At 40.6% G+C, this 20,605-nt stretch overlaps 1 protein-coding gene across 1 annotated transcript; it reads left to right on the top strand.

Annotated features, from left to right (window-relative positions):
• Positions 1–364: 364 nt before the first annotated feature.
• On the top strand, positions 365–19,721 carry MAPK8IP2 (mitogen-activated protein kinase 8 interacting protein 2). Its single transcript, XM_053462778.1, has 12 exons — positions 365–822; positions 8,143–8,248; positions 9,270–9,524; positions 12,837–12,909; positions 13,625–15,475; positions 16,357–16,432; positions 16,650–16,819; positions 17,712–17,821; positions 18,119–18,229; positions 18,416–18,486; positions 18,775–18,873; positions 19,326–19,721. Exons 1-12 carry the CDS (start codon positions 758–760, stop codon positions 19,396–19,398), a joined length of 3,060 nt encoding a protein of 1,019 aa, XP_053318753.1. The 5' UTR covers positions 365–757; the 3' UTR covers positions 19,399–19,721.
• The last annotated feature ends 884 nt before the right edge of the window (positions 19,722–20,605 follow it).

Here is a 20,605-nt window from a genome sequence, read left to right as displayed (position 1 = left end):
CGCCTGAACAGATACTTATCTCTGTAATAAATGGATGTGTGATTATTTATTGAATCTGTGCTAGTGTTGTATAAGCCTTGTCTTGCTGATGATGCAGAGGAGGCAGGGAGCGTCCGCTCTCCTGCTTCAGCACCACACGCCGGACAGCTCCTGAATGTGTACTATCGCTGCTGGGTCTGCTTATTCCTCCTCCAATGAGAACTTCATCCGATCCCCCATTCCACGCGATCTGCCTTTTATCCCCTACCTATTTGTCCTATTACCATTCTTCCTTTAATCTCCTTTTCCTCCACAACAATTTCTCTCTCTCCTCCTCTCCCCACCTTTTTTCTCCCTCCCTCTCCCCTCCCCCATTCTGTGTATTGGTTACTGGCTTGTGCAGTCTCTCCTGGATGTGACTGCATCAAACCGCAGGAACCCGTCGCAAATAAGGGGAGACATAGAGACACTTGCTCTAGACTGTCGAGAGACTGACCTCTGAAGAGAGAGAGGTGGCGAGCAAAAGGAGGAGAGAGAGAGAGAGACACCGCCAGTGCAGGAGATGTCTATGATCGAGTGACGGTCTCCGCAGAGCTGTGGATGGGCGCTGTCTCCAGTACTGATCCCTGCCTTCTGTAGGACTATATATTTCCTGCTGTCTCTCCGTCTACATTCGGAGCGCTCTGTCTCTCTAGAGGCCTGGACTGTCCACTTCTCCCTGTCCCCAGGGTGTGTCTGTGTATGATCCGCTCCCAGTCCATCTCTTCTCTGTCTGAAGATGGCGGATCGAGCTGAGATGTTTTCTCTCTCCACTTTCCACTCCCTCTCCCCACCAGGCTGCAGGTGAGACCAGGCATAGTTGCTGCGAGCTGGCATTGGATGGGGATGCACCACTGGCCCGGCACTGGGCAAGGTGGCTGACGCTGATTGTAGACTGGGAAGCATGGGTTGCGGGCAGGGTAATAATAATCACAGCACAGGGCAACATACTACAGCATGTGCCTGTGATGGTGGTTTTTTTTTTTGGGGGGGTACATAGTATTACGTCATGGGGTACACATGTGTATAACATTGTATGTAAACAGGCTTCTAATATAATAACATATTACAAAATATAGTTAATGCATATATATATATATTACCACATAAACCTTAATGAGCATATACATAATACTAGCCAACAACATAAAAACAATACACATGTAAACACTATTAACCCTGGTAATATTACATCCATGAACCTTATGCTTGTGGAAATACAGTAGTCCTCAACATGCACCAGCTATAACCGCCCATCTAACATGTAACCAGTGTAACCAGTAAACAATTAGCCCTGTGGCCTAAATAGCAGAATTTACGTAATTTACGCTCCAGGATTTATTGATTTATTCCACAAAGAGGGGCAGCTCTGCACAGACTCTTTAATACTGCAGTAATGCTATCTATCTATATCTATATATATATATATATATATATATATACATATATATATATATATATATATATATATATAAACACATATATATATATATATATATATATATATATACAACACCAGACTCTGCACAGAGATAACACTGACCACTGCATCATCCTTGGTGTACTGTAATGCCTCATACAATAGACTCTCTATATACAGTATATATATAAATATATACATATATATATATATATATATATATATATATATATATATATATATATATATGCCATCAGATTCTGTAGCACTTTTATACATTTTGATACAAGAACATATGAATGAAGACAAAAATGTGTGCCCTAGGCCTTTAGGCCCTACTGTATCTAACCATGTGTGGCTTAAGCTTGTCTTAGCATTTTATACATTGAGGAATCGTATATAAACACCATGTACATAATGCAAACAATATTATACATAGAAATATATGAAAAAACCCAAAACATTATTACATGCTAATCTGCTACATAGCTTAGTGCTTACGGCTGATACCTAACAGCAATGATCCCCCAAATAATGTGAATAATAAAATACTATTGTACTGCTTAATTGTAAATACAGCCCATAGAAAACAAATAAAGGAAAATAAAAATATCCCTATAATTAGCAATAATTCAATATGCATCAGCCCCAGATCTGTCTAGCAACTGTGACCCTGAGATCTTTTAAAATATTAACCACTTAAGCCCACTAATTGCCACCATTTGTGGTAACCAAATAGTTGTAATTCTTGTTGTCACTGAAACCCTAAGGAGTTCCATAATGCACAGTCTAGCTGATAAGTGGGATCCACAACTTTTAGAGGTCCTCATATGCACAGCAGGCATACATTAGGCTGTCTCAGCTTCAAATTACAGCAGCTACAGGAAGCAGCCATCTTGGAATTTTACCAGAGAGCTGGACATTTCCCAGAAATACGGCGAGTACTTTCTCTTGAGATCCGTACGGAGAATCCCTCTACTTAGTGAATCAGAATCTATGACGCACACTTGGTTTCTCTCACTCGCTTCTTTTTTTTGTAGTCATTGACAGGGAGTATGCAGCCATTGACTTAAGCAATGAAGTACCAGTATAAGATGGTACTATGCTTGAGACTGAACTATTGTCATACGGATGAGTAACTCAAGAATGTGTGACCTTGAGCATGTGCCCATTAACCTTGAGACCTAAATAAAAACCCTTGCACTCAAGAACAAGCAGTACAATGACTTTAGTACAATGGCTTTAGTACAGTACAATGTGACACATAGGTTTACGTTTTGCACAGTCAGGGGACATCATTACAGCCTCGATTGTAAAGGCAGGGTTATTAAACCAGTAAGAATAAAACAATGTGATTAACGAATCACTTAGTCTTTGATACATTTCTAATTGCAATTTTGGAGTATATTGTGGAAAGACCCATTTTTCCTTCTTTAATTATTAGATTTATTGTTTGGCATTGTTATATTTTGTAGAGTATCAAAGATTCATATATGTGTTATGTCTATATGCTCATTAGTATAACAGTGTGTCTTTACATGGTTGATTGATCGATTAATCTATCTATTTATCTATTCCAAAACACACACACGCTGTCAAATTTATGTACCTTGGTTTAGATATAAATGTTTGTCTCAGAAAATGTCATCAGCTGTTGATTATTATGGAAACAATAAATTGAAGAAAACCCTTTAAAAAAAATTACCTTGTGCATATCTGGTAATATACCGTATATAATTAGCAGCAACTGTTATTAGCGACTTAATCAAATGGCCCACTTATGCATCATGAAGTCTTTTGGTTGCCGGTGTTACATGCTTGTTAGCGTCTGTTTAGTTCTCTGTAATCTGTCATGCCGTTAATGTGAAGTAGCATCACAGCAGTGATAAATGCAGTATTAATGTAGTAATGTAATGTGATGCTATCCTTTGGTAATGCTTTTCCATCTGTGAGAGAGTAGAGAGATCTGTGTAGAGGACATCTTTAGTATTGGCTCACAGGTCAATAACCACTGATATTGCGGTAAAATAATATTAATAATATGTTTGATGAATGCAGTATGTCTCAGATATAAGTGTTAGATCTCAGTAAGAACTCTATAAATTTTACAACTGATGTACCTCTTTTTACATATATACATTATATTAAAATAAGCCGTTTTATTTCATTTGTCAGCCATTACTTACTTGGTTCCTTCATTGTCTTTAAGCAGTGGTATTTTTAATTTGAATGCTGCCCTAGGCCTGACCCAGGTCATTTGCACAGCTTTACTACAACTCAGTTCCATGGTAGATATCCTCACTGCCCCAGAATGTTGGGTATCACAGAGTACAGAACACTATGAAGGCAGTGCCAGTAGGACACAGCCCTACATAATGTAATTAGAACATTTAGGGAGATCAGCACTGGTGCTCCCTGCATGATCACCAAATATACCTTGGTGATTATGTATAGTTGGCCTAATACAGAATACGCCTATGAAAGTCCTGTTTCAAGTAATGCAGTTTCATGTTCACTTTTAAAAATAAAATGGATGAAAATGATATTCAAAATACAACTTGAGAATAATTGCATTCTCCCCTAATGGAGACGGGCAAGCCAGCCATGATGGGGTATGAATTGTTCCAGACCTTGGCCCACTTGGTTTACCCACTAGATGCCCATGATGTTCTGAAGTGTAGTTCTGCAACAGAACACTTACACTAAATTAGTACAATGAGACATGGGTAATATTTCAGTATACTTGTGAACACAGAGGAGGGGGAAACTATATTTTGTCAAATGGCTCAGGGCAGAAGTATCCAAAACGGCCTTCTTTGCTGTATGAAATAGATGTTTTTGCTTAGCAGTATAACTCCCATATGAAAACAGGAACTGTGGGGCTCTCTGGAAATAAAAAAGTAAGCTGAAATAATAATTATGATGAAATAGTTCCAAAGCCACGCTATGCCTCTCTGCATTTCGGTTGGCTAAAGAGGGGCACTGTTTTGGAGGATGGAGTGTGATTAGGGGCACGGCTATTTACACCATTTACCTTTTATGGGCTGTAGAGCATTGTGATATAATAATACCCACCCAAAAGGGCAACAGGAAAGGAAAGAGGTATTTAGATTCTCTTTGGGATATACAATGGTCTCCTTAATGGCAGGAAATGTACAGTGGCTTTTCAACCGTTAAGAGTAACATTGGAGGCCAGAGGCAATGGTCAGAGGCCTGTACTAAAGTACATATATTTTCAACATATTTTTAGGCCTTGTTACAATGAGCAGGTTTACTTGGTAAGCAACATGTGTGTGCCACTTCATCTTGGAAGAAATTGGAGGCCAACATTCTTGTAGTGTTTCCACATGTAAGAGTGTGTGTAACTCTTTGTGTAGTAAGATCTAGCGCTTATTTTCATCTTGAGAACCAATCAATGCCTGAAAAGGGCTATTCACAGGGACAGACAATATGTCATTTCTTTCTTTCTTTCTTTCTAACAATGCAGGGAAACTAAAGTATAGTATTAAAGAAAGAAGCATTAAAGATAGCATGCCATCTCCTCTTTTATGATTTCTTTATCACAAAATAATCTTCAACATTGTCTATTCTACTGGCTAACACAGCACCATTCTTCCTGAGTACAAGTGATGGAAGTAGGGTTGTCACAGTAATATTCTGTTGGTTGTTAGAGTGTGTGCATGTTATGATTTTGTGTTAGCGTGTGTGTTTGTGGAGGAGTGGGTGTTAGTGTGTGGTGTTAGCACGAATGTGTGTGTCGATGCATAGTGTTAGAGATTTGGATAACCCTAGGGTTAATTCGCCTGGGAGAGAAAAATAGAGAGTGTGTGTGCATGTTGTCAGAGTGAGTCAGTTTATTGGTATATTTGTGTGTTTGGCTCTATATGAGTTAAATTACTGTAAGATTGAAGTTATAAGAATTGTTAGGCTAGTATTGCCATATTTTGCCACATACCTCATCTTTACTTTTGGTGCTGTCTGCTGTGGACTCTTTTGGTTCTGGCAAATACTGCAGCGATTCCTATCAAAACTGATCTATGTTTTCAACTGATGTAACTCATCAAAATACCTCTTCTCATAGATATATTATGTCCACTTTGGTTAATATGCCCCATTAAATGCCAGTACAAATGAATATGCAGTTTAGCAATGCTTATCAACCCTGTGGCTCATGGAAAAACACGCATTTAATGGTTACCATTTTTTTTTCTTATTTTCTTCTAGTTAACACTGAAATAGGTGTATTAAAAATAAAGTACATTCCCGCTGTCCAGAGCATGCATAGAAAATACAAGTGGTACAGTTTATGCAGCAGGTATCCTGTGTGGGCTGGAACCATGTGCAAGGTTTATGATTACGCAGCAGGTGCTTTTTTAGCAGTCTCTGGTAGGCAGTGCTAGAATCTACAGAAGGATTTTGCTTTTTTTCTCAATTCAGTTCAGTGACCCATCGAAACCTTAATTGGTGCTAACAGTGGGGATGGAAAATGCATGGTTTGTGATTCAGCTTCCTGACTAATATCAAATATATAGCTGTAGATTCTAGTCTACAGTATGACTGCATAAAACATATTACATTAAAAGCAATAAAAAGTCCATCAAAATAAATTCTATAGACAGTAGAAAGTTGGAACACTTATGCAGCATATGTACGGGGAGTATAACTTAGACAATATCATTTCAATGCCAAATTGAGTTCATTATTATTATTATTTATTGTTTAATATAGCACCATCATATTCCGCAGTGCTGTGCAATGGGCAAACAGTACATGACAAGTAGAAGATAACATAACAATTAGACTTATAGAAACAACAGTTGAGGAGGGCCCTGTTTAAACAAGCATACAAACTAGAGTTAGGGTGCATTATACAAGAGGTAAAAGTGCCACTTTTAGGGAAAGACCAGCCACAGTAGCATAAGTATTGTAGGAGAGGGACTAGGAAAAGTGAGCTAAGGAATATGAGTGGGTATTGAGGGATTTTTTGAAGGATTGAAGGGATAGGGAAAGACAGATAGTCTAGGGGAGGGCATTCCAGAGGATAGGGGCAGCCCTAGAGAGAGCTGGTAGCCGTGTTCATAGTGGATTATAGGGATCAGCTAGGACAGGGTTAATATAGTCAAGGTGGGAGATAATCATGGCATCTTTTGTTAGGAAATGATGAATGTGGGCAATGTTTTTAATATGGAGACTGCAGATATTTAAGACAGATTGGGGTGGATGACAGGTCAGAGTCAAGGGTGACGCCAAGGCAGCGAGTATGAGGGAGCAGGGAGATCACTGTACTATTAACAAATAATGTATAAATATCATGGCGAGAACTTCCCCCGTGGGCCTCCAAACCCAGTTGTACCTGAGTTGAAGTTGAAGTCTGTGCAGCCAGGGGCACAAATGTTTCATCTGCAGTCTGCGGGCCACCTGCTGATGGGTGCTGTTCAGCAGCTGGTGAGAAAAATTCATTTGTACAAAAAAAAAAATACATACATGATTAAGAGCTTATTTGCTCTTCAAAGCTACTACCGGAACAGGCTACAAAGGGCAGTAATGAGAAGTCCTGCCTGCAGTTAGCAGAAAACTGATACTGTGTCAAGTTCAGCTTTGAACTAAAAGAGACATTGCTGTGTATTACTGAGTTCAGCAGGAGCTGGCTCTCAGTCCTACCACGTGGATCTTGAGATCCTTGCTGGAACACAATTACCTCAATCACCGGTTTGAGGTGAGTTATAAAGGTCACATCCAGTAATGCAGTGAGTCATGTTTATCTTTCTTTTCACATGATTGGATTACCCCAGGTATTTTTGACAGTTAATTACCATACTAATATGTTTGATAACTGCTTGAACTGCTCCATCACAATAATTATGACCAAATATAAGTACTATAACGCCACTACAAAATACTAAGATGTAATAGATATGACCTTCTCAAAGTTATCATCAGTTATTATGACCTTCTATACATTGCCTTCTTAATATTGCATCTAACCAAATGCAGTTGGTAGAAAAGACAGAATCTGTCTAATAAAACAATGTATCAGAAGACAAAGTATTTACAATATTAACAAAATGTATAAACAAGTATAGGTGGGCCACCTCAGATAGAGACCTATTTCATTAACAATAAGAAAGTGTTTTAGGTGGAACAGGCACTTATCCATTGCTACCTAGACCTTTAAGCAAAAGGGTGGCTTCACCTTGTTTCTGCGTGTATAGATTAAAACAATACTTTGGTGTGTGATGTGTTTAAGCTTGGAGTCATTTTGATGTTAAGAATGTAATAATATAGGCTTCCCTTAGCACAGCCTTCACCCTTGTCACTACAGAATTGGTTGGCTTTAAGTGATATGGAGATATGTAAAATCTAACAGCCAGTAGGAAACTCAGCTCCTATGTACTTCATAAAATGCTGCCTTTATTTTGTATCAAATTTATATTAATGCAAAAAAGATAGTGTGCAGTTGGTTTTCTAGGAGAAAAAATAATGTTTAAGTCTTTCCTCTGCCTTATAGCCAATCTGTAAGGAATTCTGTCCTATTCTGTTTTTTCTTTGAAGATCATCTTCTCATTCTCCTCTTCTCTCACTGTGGTATTCTAGGCTATTTCCAATTCTTCCTACTCAACCTTCACTATTCCTATCACTCACCTTCATTTCCCTTCCTTCCAATGTACAGTATGTCATGCTTAAATTGCCCTATTGCTTCTTAGGCCATCACAAGACATCAGTTTGGAGGAATTTGATGATGAAGATTTATCAGAAATCACAGATGACTGTGGAATCGGGCTGAACTATGACTCAGACCATTGTGATAAGGTAACTCTGACAATCCTTATTGTATAGTAAAGTGACGCATAATTATTTCAAATTTAGCAGATTAATTAGTATGAATGTCAGAAAATGAGGAGGGACCTCCAACTAAACGGAAAGAAGCAGTGAGCTCCGTATTTTCATTTAGTTGCTTTTTCGCTCACACTATCTCACACACTCATTCTCTCTGACACTCTCTCACGCTCTTACTTACTGACTCAGACTCTCAAAGTCTCCATACCTTCTCTGCCCACTTCTTCTATATGCCCGGTCTACTTCTTCAGAGTTGTGCTTCTTCTTTGCTTCTTCTTGTTTTTCTGCCTTTTTTACATTAAAACAGTAGTGTGGATAAGATATTGGCTTACTGTGTTGGGACCCATTATTTTCAATATTTTGTAATATTGCAAAATAGAAACATAGAAAGTGATGGCAGATAAGAACCATTCAGTGCATCCAGTCTGCCCAACCTCTGAATACGTTTTCTTAGTCCCAGGCCTTATCTTACATCTATCTTAGCCTTGTGCCTATCCCATTCTTTCTTAAACACCTTCACTGTATTAACATTATTTAAAGGTAAGTATATCTGTTTGTAAATGACACAAACACAACAGGACGGACAGTTTCAGGGGCATAGGTGAAATGGCAAAAGCTTTAGTGAATTAGGGGATTGGAAAGAGTATGCAGTGGCGATTTAATGTAGTAAAATTAATTAAGATGTAAAAAATAGTAATACTTGTATGTAACTGGTTAAAGGAAGCACAGAATGTGAAGTATATTAAAAAGAATAAGATGATTAGATTTAATGTAGCAAAGTATTTCATCGTGGGGATGGTGGTGAGTAAGTTGAATAGCCTTGTTGTAGAAGCAGAAGAGGGTAATATTGTTGACTATGTTTCTAGGAATTCTATCACATCAAGCGGCTTCATTTTTTTCTGGGTGCAGTAAAATAGGAGTATATCATTAATCTTTAGTATTTATATCTACCTCCGCATATTTGACAGGCTGTTTTCCACTCTCTCTCACTCAGGAGGGTCTTGGGTTTGAACGGTGTGATCCATCCCACGTTTTGTGTAGTTTCCAGGAGGATTTTCAGGAATTTGAGATGATTGATGAGGATGAGGATGATGAAGAAGAGGAAGAAGAGGAGGAGGAGGAAATTGCAGTCCAAGAAAACAGGAAGCAACTGGAGGCACCACCTGCCCCAAGTCCCTCACCTCACTCACATGAGGATACCCTTAAAAATAGACCTAGCACCCTCAGACTGTCTGCTCCTCGAACACAGGTAAAAAAGATTATAGGACATAAACATGAGACATGCTAACAATAGACTTTGGTGTTTGTAACATAAAAACAATCTTCAAAAAAGTACTGGTCATACCCAGGGGTTCGCTAAGGTGAGTGTAAACGACACATATGCTAGTTATGGTCTTAATGTGTATGTGAGCATAGGGTGTTAGCATGTGTGATTGTATTCTGTTACCATTTGTTTGTGTTACTGTATGATGTTAGAGTGTGAGTGTTATTGTACTGTGTCAGGATGTGTGTGTGTGTGCGTTAGTATAGGGTGCATGGATCTGCATGGATGATGGGAGAGGGAGAGAGTGTGTATATACTTGTAAGTGTTTTGAGTCAGAATGATTGTGCGTGTTAGCAGGTTTGTGTGTTGCAGTATGGCATTAGAGTGTGCATATGTTCATGTATGGTTTTAGTGTTTAGGTCAACATATATTGTTGGCATGTGTGAGGGTGTTCTGTTAGCATTTGTGTGTAGGAATAATACATCAATTTATTGTGGGGAATAGGCAGGTCTATAAGAATTGTACAGTAGAATCACAGTGACACAGTCAGAGGGGATAAACCAACTCCTTAAAATGGTCAGAACTGAATGTAGAGGAAGGTTTGAATAACAATTGCCAGATAGCCTTCAGGTGAGACCACAGGTTACATGGCTGGACTGGCCTACTGGGAAACGAGGCCGTGCCACGGTGAGTGCGTCGGGTGCACTGCACCCAGGCACCACAAGGGCTGGTCTGGGTAACAGGTGTCAAGGCGGCGCCCACAGCCCAATGAGCAGGACTGGTTGGGGAGATCATAGTTGCGTGGTCTGTCACTTCGTCTAGCATTTTCGCCACCCAATTGATGCCGGGTGATTCATATCCTGGCACTCAGCATTAATCACTGTGCGCATTTCCAAGGAGTGCCAAAGCAGAGGTCTGAAGTGACCTCGCACTCCCATTACAGTGTGGAAGAAAGAGAGAGGAAGAGGAGAAAGGAGAAAAGTAAGAGATGGGGAAAAAGGGGGTAGATGATGGGGAGAAAAAGGTGGGTAGATGATTGGAAGAAAATGGTGGTAGATAATGGGGAGAAAGGTGTGCTGTAAGAGCCAATATGTTCGTGTGTACAATGAAGGAAAAAAATATTTGATCCCCTGCTGATTTTGTATGTTTGCCCACTGACAAAGACATGATCAGTCTATAATTTATTTGTTTAGTGAGAGACAGAATAACAACAAAAAATAACACATTTTAAATAAGTTATAAATTGATATGCATTTTACTAAGTGAACTAAGTATTTGATCCCCTATCAATCAGCAAGATGTCTGGCTCCCAGGTGTCTTTTATACAGGTAACAAACTGAGATTAGGAGCACTCTCTGAAAGGGAATGCTCCTAATCTCAGCTTGTTACCTGTAAAAAAGACACCTGCCCACAGAAGCAATGAATCAGATTCCAAACTCTCCACCATGGCCAAGACCAAAGATCTCTCCAAGGATGTCAGAGACAAGATTGTAGACCTACACAAGGCGGGAATGGGCTACAAGACCATCGCCAAGAAGAAACACAAAATAACTGTCAATCTCCATCGGTTTGGCGATCCATGCAAGATATAGCCTCCTGGAGTTTGAATGATTATGAGAATGGTGAGGAATCAGCCCAGAACTACACGGGAGGGTCTTGTCAATGATTTCAAGGCAGCTGGGACCATAGTCACCAAGAAAACAATTGGTAACACACTACGCCTGCAGCACCCGCATGGTCCCTCTGCTCAAGAAAGCACATGTACAGGCCCGTCTGAAGTTTTCCAGTGAACATCTGAATGATTCAGAGGAGAACTGGGTGAAAGTGTTGTGGTCAGATGAGACCAAAATTTAGCTATTTGGCATCAACTCAACTCGTCGTGTTTAGAGGAGGAGGAATGCTGCCTATGACCCCAAGTACACCATCCCCACTGTCAAACATGGAGGTGGAAACATTATGCTTTGGGGGTGTTTTTCTGCTAAGGGGACAGGACAGCTTCACCGCATCAAAGGGACGATGGATGGAGCTATGTACCCTCAAATCTTGGGTAAGAACCTCCTTCCCTCAGCCAGGGCATTGAAAATGGGTCGTAGATCGGACATGGCCAAGGCAACAAAGGAGTGGCTCAAGAAGAAGCACATTAAGGTCCTGGAGTTGCTTAGCCAGTCTCCAGACCATAATCCCATAGAAAATCTGTGGAGGGACCTGAAGGTTGGAGTTGCCAAACATCAGCCTCGAAACCTTAATGAATCTGCATAGAGGAGTGGGACAAAATCCTTCCTGAAATGTGTGCAAACCTGGTGGCCAACTACAAGAAACGCCTGACCTCTGTGATTGCCAACAAGGCTTTTGCCACCAAGTACTAAGTCATGTTTTGCAAAGGGGTCAACTACTTATTTCACTGAGTAAAATGCAAATCAATTTATAACTTATTTGAAATGTGTTATTCTGGATTTTTTGTTCAAATAAACCTATAAAATTATAGACTTATCATGCCAGGACCTCACACGTTATGCCAGAGTGGCCTTAGAAGCTTTAAAGGTGGGCATGGCCACCATCAAAAATCTTGGGGTTCAGTACATGGTGAGAAATAATCAAGCGTCCTTTTGGGCAATTAAATCCCCCTTTTTAATGTAAGGGTGCTCACTTACTACATTTTTACACTTAATCTAATGGCTCAACGCTCAATACCACAAAACACATAGGGGGATGGGAGGATAATAGTGAAGCTGGACGGTCCGGGGAGAGGCTGTGGGGTGCAGAGGGGCAGGGAGAGCAACAGATGACACTTGGCTTCATAGGAATTGCACTGCAGGGTGGGACAGGGACCAATCAGAGCGCAGCATGTGCACCCTGATCGGACCTTATATTGAGCCTTGCCTAGCATGACCAACAATTCCCACAGTGACAAAGCTATTATGTATATATTCTCTCCATATCTCTCCATAACCATTTAGGAAAGAAAAGTATTTTAATATATTCATTTGTGTTTGTGGTATACAAACACTTCTGAATATTTCACAGCATTAGAGTATGGGGGAGCCATATGACTGCCATATAATTGGGTGGCTTGAATGCTCGTTCATCACTTACCTGTTAATAACGCATGTGTAGTTGTTTATTGCAAATGCTCCTGCAGAAGCCTGCATGCATGCACAATGCGTCTTTTAGAAAAATGCACACAAATATATTTTTAAAAGACAAACAAAGCAGAAATGTTAATGTGTTTTATTGATTGTTATTATTGATTGTTTACTGTGGTATACAGTGTACATTTATCTATTCTCTCAATCTCAGGATACACTTAATAACAACAGTGGGTTCATTTCTCAGAGAGACAGCTGGGAAGATCCCGAGAGGAATGAAACAGGTGAGAGACTTAGATTATGTCGGAACATGGCAATAAGTGTTTTTTTTTATAGTTTATTGTATCATGCAGACCCACCAATAAAGAATGCATATGCATACTTACCTTTGAGTTGTCTAATTATCACACCATGTTTGGCTGCTTGATGCAACCAATCGGTGGGAGGAAAGCAGTCCTATCAATTAATTGCTTTCTGTCTCATTACACCCCCTTGAATCCTCAGACGAGCTGGCTGGTAGTGAGTATACCGGCTGTGTGCAGTGCCAAGCAGGAGCTGTGTTTGGCTGAACACGTCTACTAAAAATCCAAGGAGCTGGAGGTGGGGTTCGAGAGAAATGCATACAGAGGAATTCTGCGGAATCCTTAATTGCATTTATAAAGGGGAGAAAATGTTAAAGAGGACTCTCCTATATCAAATGCATTAAAGCACATATAGTGGCTGTAGTGTCCTTTTAAAATATGTTACTAAAATAGAATTTGTTTCAAATTAGTGTTTGTATTCCCTATAATTATCTACTTTAGGCTGGGTTTGTGTTTTCATTTTCAGGTATATTCATATTATGTGTCTTAATAACTGGATTATGTCTTAATAACTGGATTAATGTCTTTGTAACACCTCTGTAAGCATCTATTTTACTTTGGATGCATTTATCCTGTTAGTAGATGTTTGTTTTTTAATTACTTCAGGCATTGCTAATACTATGTTTCAATTCTGCAGGGTTGGTATCTCATCCCCAAGTTTCCCAGTCAGAGCTAGACAAGCACAAAGGCTCAGAAAGCGACATCACTGGGACAGAGATGGGCAAGCCAGAGGGAAGTGATGTTCCCCAGATTCAGCCTGCTGGTTTCCATCAATCTGTTCATGTGGGTCAGTGGCAAGAAGAAGTATCTAGGGTTACTACACCACCCCAAGAGCACCATGCTGATGTAAGCCCAGACAGGAGAGCAGGCACACGTGCACATCTTTCTAATTCCTCCAATGAAACAACATCTCCATCTTCAGATCCTGGAATTGAGGCTGATTTAACCAGTCATGGTCGCTTTATGTCAACTGGACACTGCAGCCAGGACCTGAGCTCTCCAGGTTCTGACTCAGATGTAGAAGGGGAGATTGAAGCAGCTTTTGCCTGTGACGGAGGAAGGCTGGTGGGAAACATGATCTCTTCTATTTCAGAGACAGAATTGGATCTCAGTAGTGATTCAAGCAGTGGCAGATCTTCTCACCTCACCAACTCTATCGAAGAGGCGAGCTCTCCCACGTCTGACCCTGAGCAAGACCATGTGTGTGAGGGGGATGGTGGACGACAAGGCATCAAGGACTCTATTCTCTTGGATAAAGAGGAAGAGAATGATCCAGTTGTGGTGGAGTCAGAGAAAGAATACAGTCCCTGGAATGTAGATGAAGCACCACTCCAAGAAGAACCAGATGTCAATAAAGAGCGGAGTCTTGAAAGCATCCGCCGATCATTTTATTTGCCAGTTGGCCCCAAGTTAATGCCTGAAACAGAAACAAACAGTGAGTATGACTCTGATTCTGAGTCAGAGGCTGACTTGAGTGAGGATTCTGACTCTCCTTGGCTACTCAGCAACCTCGTAAACAAAATGATATCTGAAGGCTCATATCCAATTACCTGTCCAGATGAGTGTTTCCAGAGGCAAACAAGCCCATCTTGTGACACACTTTCTCCTGCATCTGAGTTGGATCCTGAGAACATTGAGCCAGAACTGGAGGCTGAATTAGCCAGTCCCAAAGATCATTCGGAAGAATTGAGCCCAATACAGCAAAGCATTGAACTGGTAGATATGGAAACTTTGCAGAGTTCTATGGGCCACACAGACAAAGAAGCTGGCCCAGGTTTGTATCTTGTGCATGATTCACGTGACACTGTCACTCCAATCTTTGAAGGACTTCCTCTTCACTTAGAAGGATTATCGCACACAACTAAATGTCACCCTCAGTCTCCAAGAAAGAGAGTAGAACAGAAACAATGGCCTAGAACAGAGGAACTGCAGCATGATCTAGTGGAGGGCTGGGATATTGACCGTGATCTGGACTCTGGCATCCTGGAGGATAATGACCTTTGTGATGATATCTGCCAGGAAACTGATCAAACCAAAGCAACACTTGACATATCCACAGCCAAAACCAACCATGGTTTTAACTTAGACTATTCTTGTGAGGAAGATGAGGATATCACTTACTACAGAAGCTTAAAAAGCTCCCCATATCAAGGCTGTCATGATGATGAAACATTCATGGGCCCACCAACCAATGAGGCTCGACATCTAGATGATTCTCTGGCTTATGATTCAATGAAGTACACACTGGTAGTAGATGAGCACACTCAATTAGAGCTAGTTAGTCTACAGAGATGCACATCCATTTTGAGTGATGGCAGTGACCTGTTGAGGGCCGGAGAAACTGGTGACTTAGAAGAGGATGAATTTGGGGATGAAATTGAAGCTCAGGAGCAGGAGTCCTCATCAGGGGACTCCACCCCAGAACCTAACATGCCTTTCTCCAAGAAATTTCTCAATGTTTTTGTGAACAGCACATCAAGATCTTCAAGTGAGTATTACAATTGAAGGGCAGAAATCATAGTGTGTCTATGTAATCGCTAAAAGCATGATGCTAAATAGTTTATTAAACACCTCAATTCATTTGTTATGAATGGCTAACCATGTATGATTTTCCAGAATTGCTGGGCAGGCTAGTGAGATGGCTTACCCAAACAGATTTAGTTGTGTTATGAAGGGCAAACTCATCCCTTCTTACAGGAGAAGCTCACCGAGGTTGCATTTCTTACTGTATATGGAACCAGGAAGTTGAAATGTGTAACCTAACCCCAAATCACTAGCAAACTCCTCTTCAGTAAATTAACTTCTGTCTGATTCATCAGTTTGGTCTGACTACCAGTGCTTTACTTTAGTACAATTGCTTGGACCCTAACCTTAGCCTGATGAAGAAGAATTGTCAGGAGGGTTTGCAAGAGTGATGTAGTTTCAGCCACTTTATATTATGAAGAACAAACCCAAACCAGTGTCTTCTGTAGGATGAGCTTGACTGGCCCTATATAATGTAGAGTTAAATCATTGAGATTTCTCAAAGGTTAACCCACCAAATTCTGCATTATACAGGGCCAACCTGGTCCTTCTTGTTGGAGAAACAGTGTTGGACCTTCATAGTGCATAGTGAAGTGAGTAAGTTAAGGTTACAACTGTCCTGCAAACTCCCCCTTTGGTGAATAAACCCCTTTGTGGTCTTGCTGGTGATGCAGTAATTACAACCATTCCTTATATTTGCTACTGATATTACATAACCACAGCTTGTGCTTATACTTTTAAATTGCAGTATTTCCCATTGTAAATTGTAATCTTAGGTGTGCTTAGTGAATTATTTTGTGTGTGACTGTTACGAATGACTAAAATGTTTGGTTTTTACCTCCACAGGTACTGAGTCTTTTGGGCTCTTTTCCTGTGTACTTAATGGGGAAGAGCGAGAGCAGACACACAGAGCTGTGTTCAGGTAAGTTGTATTGCTCATAAGGACCAAATACATGTGTAGCTCTTGTTACAGCTTTGTCAAGCAACTTACCTTTTGCTAAAGAAATCACAATCTAGACCACATTTCTGTGTTTGTTTCTGCCTCTTTTTTGTAATGTGAGACCATAATTGTGATTTTGTGTTTTGTTTGACTATTCCCTACATGTTCACCTTTTTATTGCTTTACGTGTCTTTGGTAGGTTTATCCCTCGTCATGAAGATGAACTGGAGCTAGATGTTGATGATCCCCTGCTGGTGGAGTGTGAAGATGGTTCGTGGTGCAGAGGATATAATATGAGGACTGGAGAGAGAGGAATCTTCCCTTCTTTCTATGCACATGAGGTTGTCTGTCCTGTGAAAGAGAATGTTGGTAGGTTCCCTTTGCAGCAGTGGTCTGGTCTGGATATGGCTAGAGATAACACTTGAGTACAAAATGTACAATGAAGGAGAGTAGAAAGATAATAAAGCAGTTGTGTGGTCCTCTTTTAAACCATCTTATGTAACATATGGCCAGTGGCGGAACTACCGGGGTTGCAGGGGTCACGACTGCGACCGGGCCCTGGAGTTCTGGCAGTCAGGGGGGCCCAAGGGGTGCCGAGCGGTCGTTTTCAACATAGATGTAGATAGTGAGAAGGGAGGGAGAGGGGTAGATAGTGTGAGAGGGGGTAGGGAGAGGGTAGATAGTGTGAGAATGGGGGGGTAGGGAGAGGGTAGATAGTGTGAGAATGGGGGGGTAGGGAGAGGGTAAATAGTGTGAGAATGAGGGGGTAGGGAGAGGGTAGATAGTGTGAGAATGGGGGGTAAGGAGAGGGTAGATAGTGTGAGAATGGGGGGGTAGGGAGAGGGTAGATAGTGTGAGAAGGGAGGGAGAAGATAGTGTGAGAAGGGGGGTAGATTGGATTGGGGTGGGGGCGGCCCTTAACAAATTCTCTCACCGGGGCCCTGAGGCTTCTAGTTACGTCCCTGCATATGGCATGTTGGGAAAAGCCCTTTAAATTCAAGGTTTTGAAATTAGTTGGATCTACAGGGATGCTTTGGAACCCATGGAACACTTGAATAGATGATTACCTTCACTTTTTCACAAATACCAAATTAATTAATAACCAACAATGAAGTGGTTGTTACAATGCTGCATCTCTCCCTGAAAAAGATCTGTACCAAACCATTGCTGATTTATTCCCTCATATGGTTGTGATGATTATGCTGAATATATTTTCATGTATGATAAAGATGCTTGCTAGACACATTTTCTTCCTATACAGTTATCAGGGGTAACTCCCCTTGGGTCCAGGTATTTGATGTCCAGTTTCTGGGATCAGTGGAAGTTCCGCATCATCAAGGCAATGGCATCTTGTGTGCAGCTATGCAAAAGGTAAAACAGCTACACACTGAAGAAATAACTAAATTATCCCCAGTCAAAGTAAAATCTCACATTTTATGCATGCAATAAAAATTGGGGGCCACTACCGAGTCTTCACCAACAGTAGTGGCAATGTTGGACCTATAGTTAACCAAGCATAAATGTTCAAAGCCATACAATTAACTGTGCAGAGAATAACACAAATACACAATATACATAAACACATATTACATTGTGTGTCACCCATACTGTGTATGAAAACTAAGTACTATGTATCCTGATAACAAGAAGTCTGTATATGAATTTTAGATTGCAACTGCAAGGAAGTTAACTGTACATCTGCGACCGCCTGCCAGCTGCGAGCTGGAGATCTCACTGCGAGGTGTCAAACTCATCCTGAGAGGCAATGACCGACCAGAGGTAAAGGCACTAAGGCACCTTTGTTGGGAGGAGTGATGGGAGTAGTGGGGCTGGAGAGGGAGCCACGGACAGGAATGCCTTTCTATGTTACTCCCCTCTGTGCATTTGCTTTTCCCATCCCAGTTATTATGCACAGGTTATATTATTGTATAATATTATTATGTTCTGTCATTTTAATTCTTGCAGGATGAACGCTGCAGTCATTTTTTCCAAATGAAGAATATTTCCTTCTGTGGATGCCATCCACGCAACAGCTGGTGAGATCATGGGCATTAGCAGTTCCAGCTACTGGAAAAACCAAACATGGTGTTTTAATGGGACAATTCCATAGTAGGCAGATGTGGGTATGTGATGTATGGATTCCAGGTTTAGTTTGGGGTCCATCCATTCCTGTGGTTCTAGAGGATTATACAGGCTTTTTGGTCTTGTAAATGCTTTAACTGCTGCGGTAATGTGGGTTTTTTGCATGGATCAGTGGGGTTATTTTGAGTAAATGCATGCCTCTATGCTCCACCTAACTATTCTTGTGTTGCATTTTGATTTAGTTATTTTGGCTTCATCACAAAACATCCTGTTCTGAGTCGCTTCGCCTGCCACGTCTTTGTTTCACAGGACTCCATGCGACGTGTGGCAGAATGTATCGGGTGAGTATAAAATGGATCATTGGTGGTCGTGCAAAAAAAAGGGTTATTCTTTTACAAACTCCTTATCATACAGTGGAATGGTCCGACTAGGTACATCATAAGAGCACAGTGCACAGAATCACTTTTTTTGTATATAACCTAATTGTTTTGGTAAAACCTACCAAAAATGAACTCCAAATACATAACACTGGTTTAAAAGAGATTGTCGAGCATAGGATTTACAATTAACAACTGTAGTGAGCATTGGCATGCACATATCACCAATGTAGCACCAATTGTTTGATACAAATAAGTTGTCAGTTGCTGAATGTCAAGTGGTATAAGTAATATATTCTGGACCTCAGGACAGTATGATACAATGGGGCATTATGTCATTGCATACTTACTGTTGAGTCAGTATGACCTTTTGTCTCAACACAGTGTCATGACTATGTTAATTCCTTTTGTTCTAGGAGGGCATTCCAAGAATTCTATCAGGAACATGTGGAGTTCAGTTGCCCCACAGAGGATATTTATCTGGAGTGACCGGGAGTTGTAGATATGTAGAGGGGTTCCAGGGGTATATAGACAAATCCCAGCATCATCATCACTCAGCCAGGACACAGGGGCAGTGAGCCTGCATGAACCCTGACCTCAGACTCTCTACCCATAAAGCCTTTTGTAGGAATAATATTATTTAAGTGGTATGGATATTACACCTTAACCCCTTCCTGCTGCAGAATATTGTAGATTAGCTACTTTCCTATCAACACACTAATGCTGTTAAAACCACAATCCCCTACATGCTGTAGAGCACCTTGCATTACTTTATCTTTCCAATAAAATGCAGACCATCTCACATCAATCCCAACCCTTGATACTGATAGCACAGCATCTTTCATTTTTACTCATTTTTATCTCCTTTACTCACTCCCTCACTACAGAGCATTACAGGTAACATCTTGCTTTAAAATGCAAGACCTGACTACAGACCTGAAAAGCATAAAACCACATCCACCATTCTTACTAGACACATCTCACTGCATGCTTTCTTGCTTCAGCCTGGCAAAGAATGTTATATTTAAACCTTCACACAAAGCCAATGGCACACAGCACTATTATGTTCTGCAGGACATCGGTGCTTTATCTGAGTTCATCAGATTCAATATTTAGTTATTTCACACTGATTGTAAGCAGGTATGCATCTTTTAAACCCAGGCACATGTGCAGCTCATTAAAGGGTTAACATTTTCTCTGTGAGTACGTGATTATGCTCTGCTGTAATATTCGCAAAACACAGTAAGTCCTTTCTACATGTACAGGCCAACAGCATGACTCTGCTTAGCTTTGAGGACCTGTCTGATGTTTAGGAAGGAGGAATTCAGTTTCTATAATAGAAACTATCGAGGTAGGGGGAGCCGATGTCCTCTGTAATGGGGAACACATATCCAAGTAGACATGCAGGACAGCACTGATTTCAAAATTGTCCTGGATACAGTTTCCTTGTATGATGAGAAGTATGGTCACACCATCCCGAGGTGCCTTAAAGCGGTATCAGGACAAGCATATTTTTGAAGTAAAACCATGGGAGAGTTTGAGAGAGTTTGAGGAAGCTTGTATTTGCAGGTAATGTTAATGGTAATTATTGTGTTTTGAGGAATTGTTCACTTTTTTCTATCTGAGTAATTATAGCTGGATTAGCAAAACTTTAGTTATGTATATTATATATGTATATAAACTCATTGTTAATACA

This window comes from Spea bombifrons, chromosome 4 (genome assembly GCF_027358695.1).
Source record: "Spea bombifrons isolate aSpeBom1 chromosome 4, aSpeBom1.2.pri, whole genome shotgun sequence".
Classification (NCBI taxonomy): domain Eukaryota; kingdom Metazoa; phylum Chordata; class Amphibia; order Anura; family Pelobatidae; genus Spea; species Spea bombifrons.
Note: the sequence above shows the minus strand (reverse complement) of the source record. Positions and strands in the feature narration are given on the sequence as shown.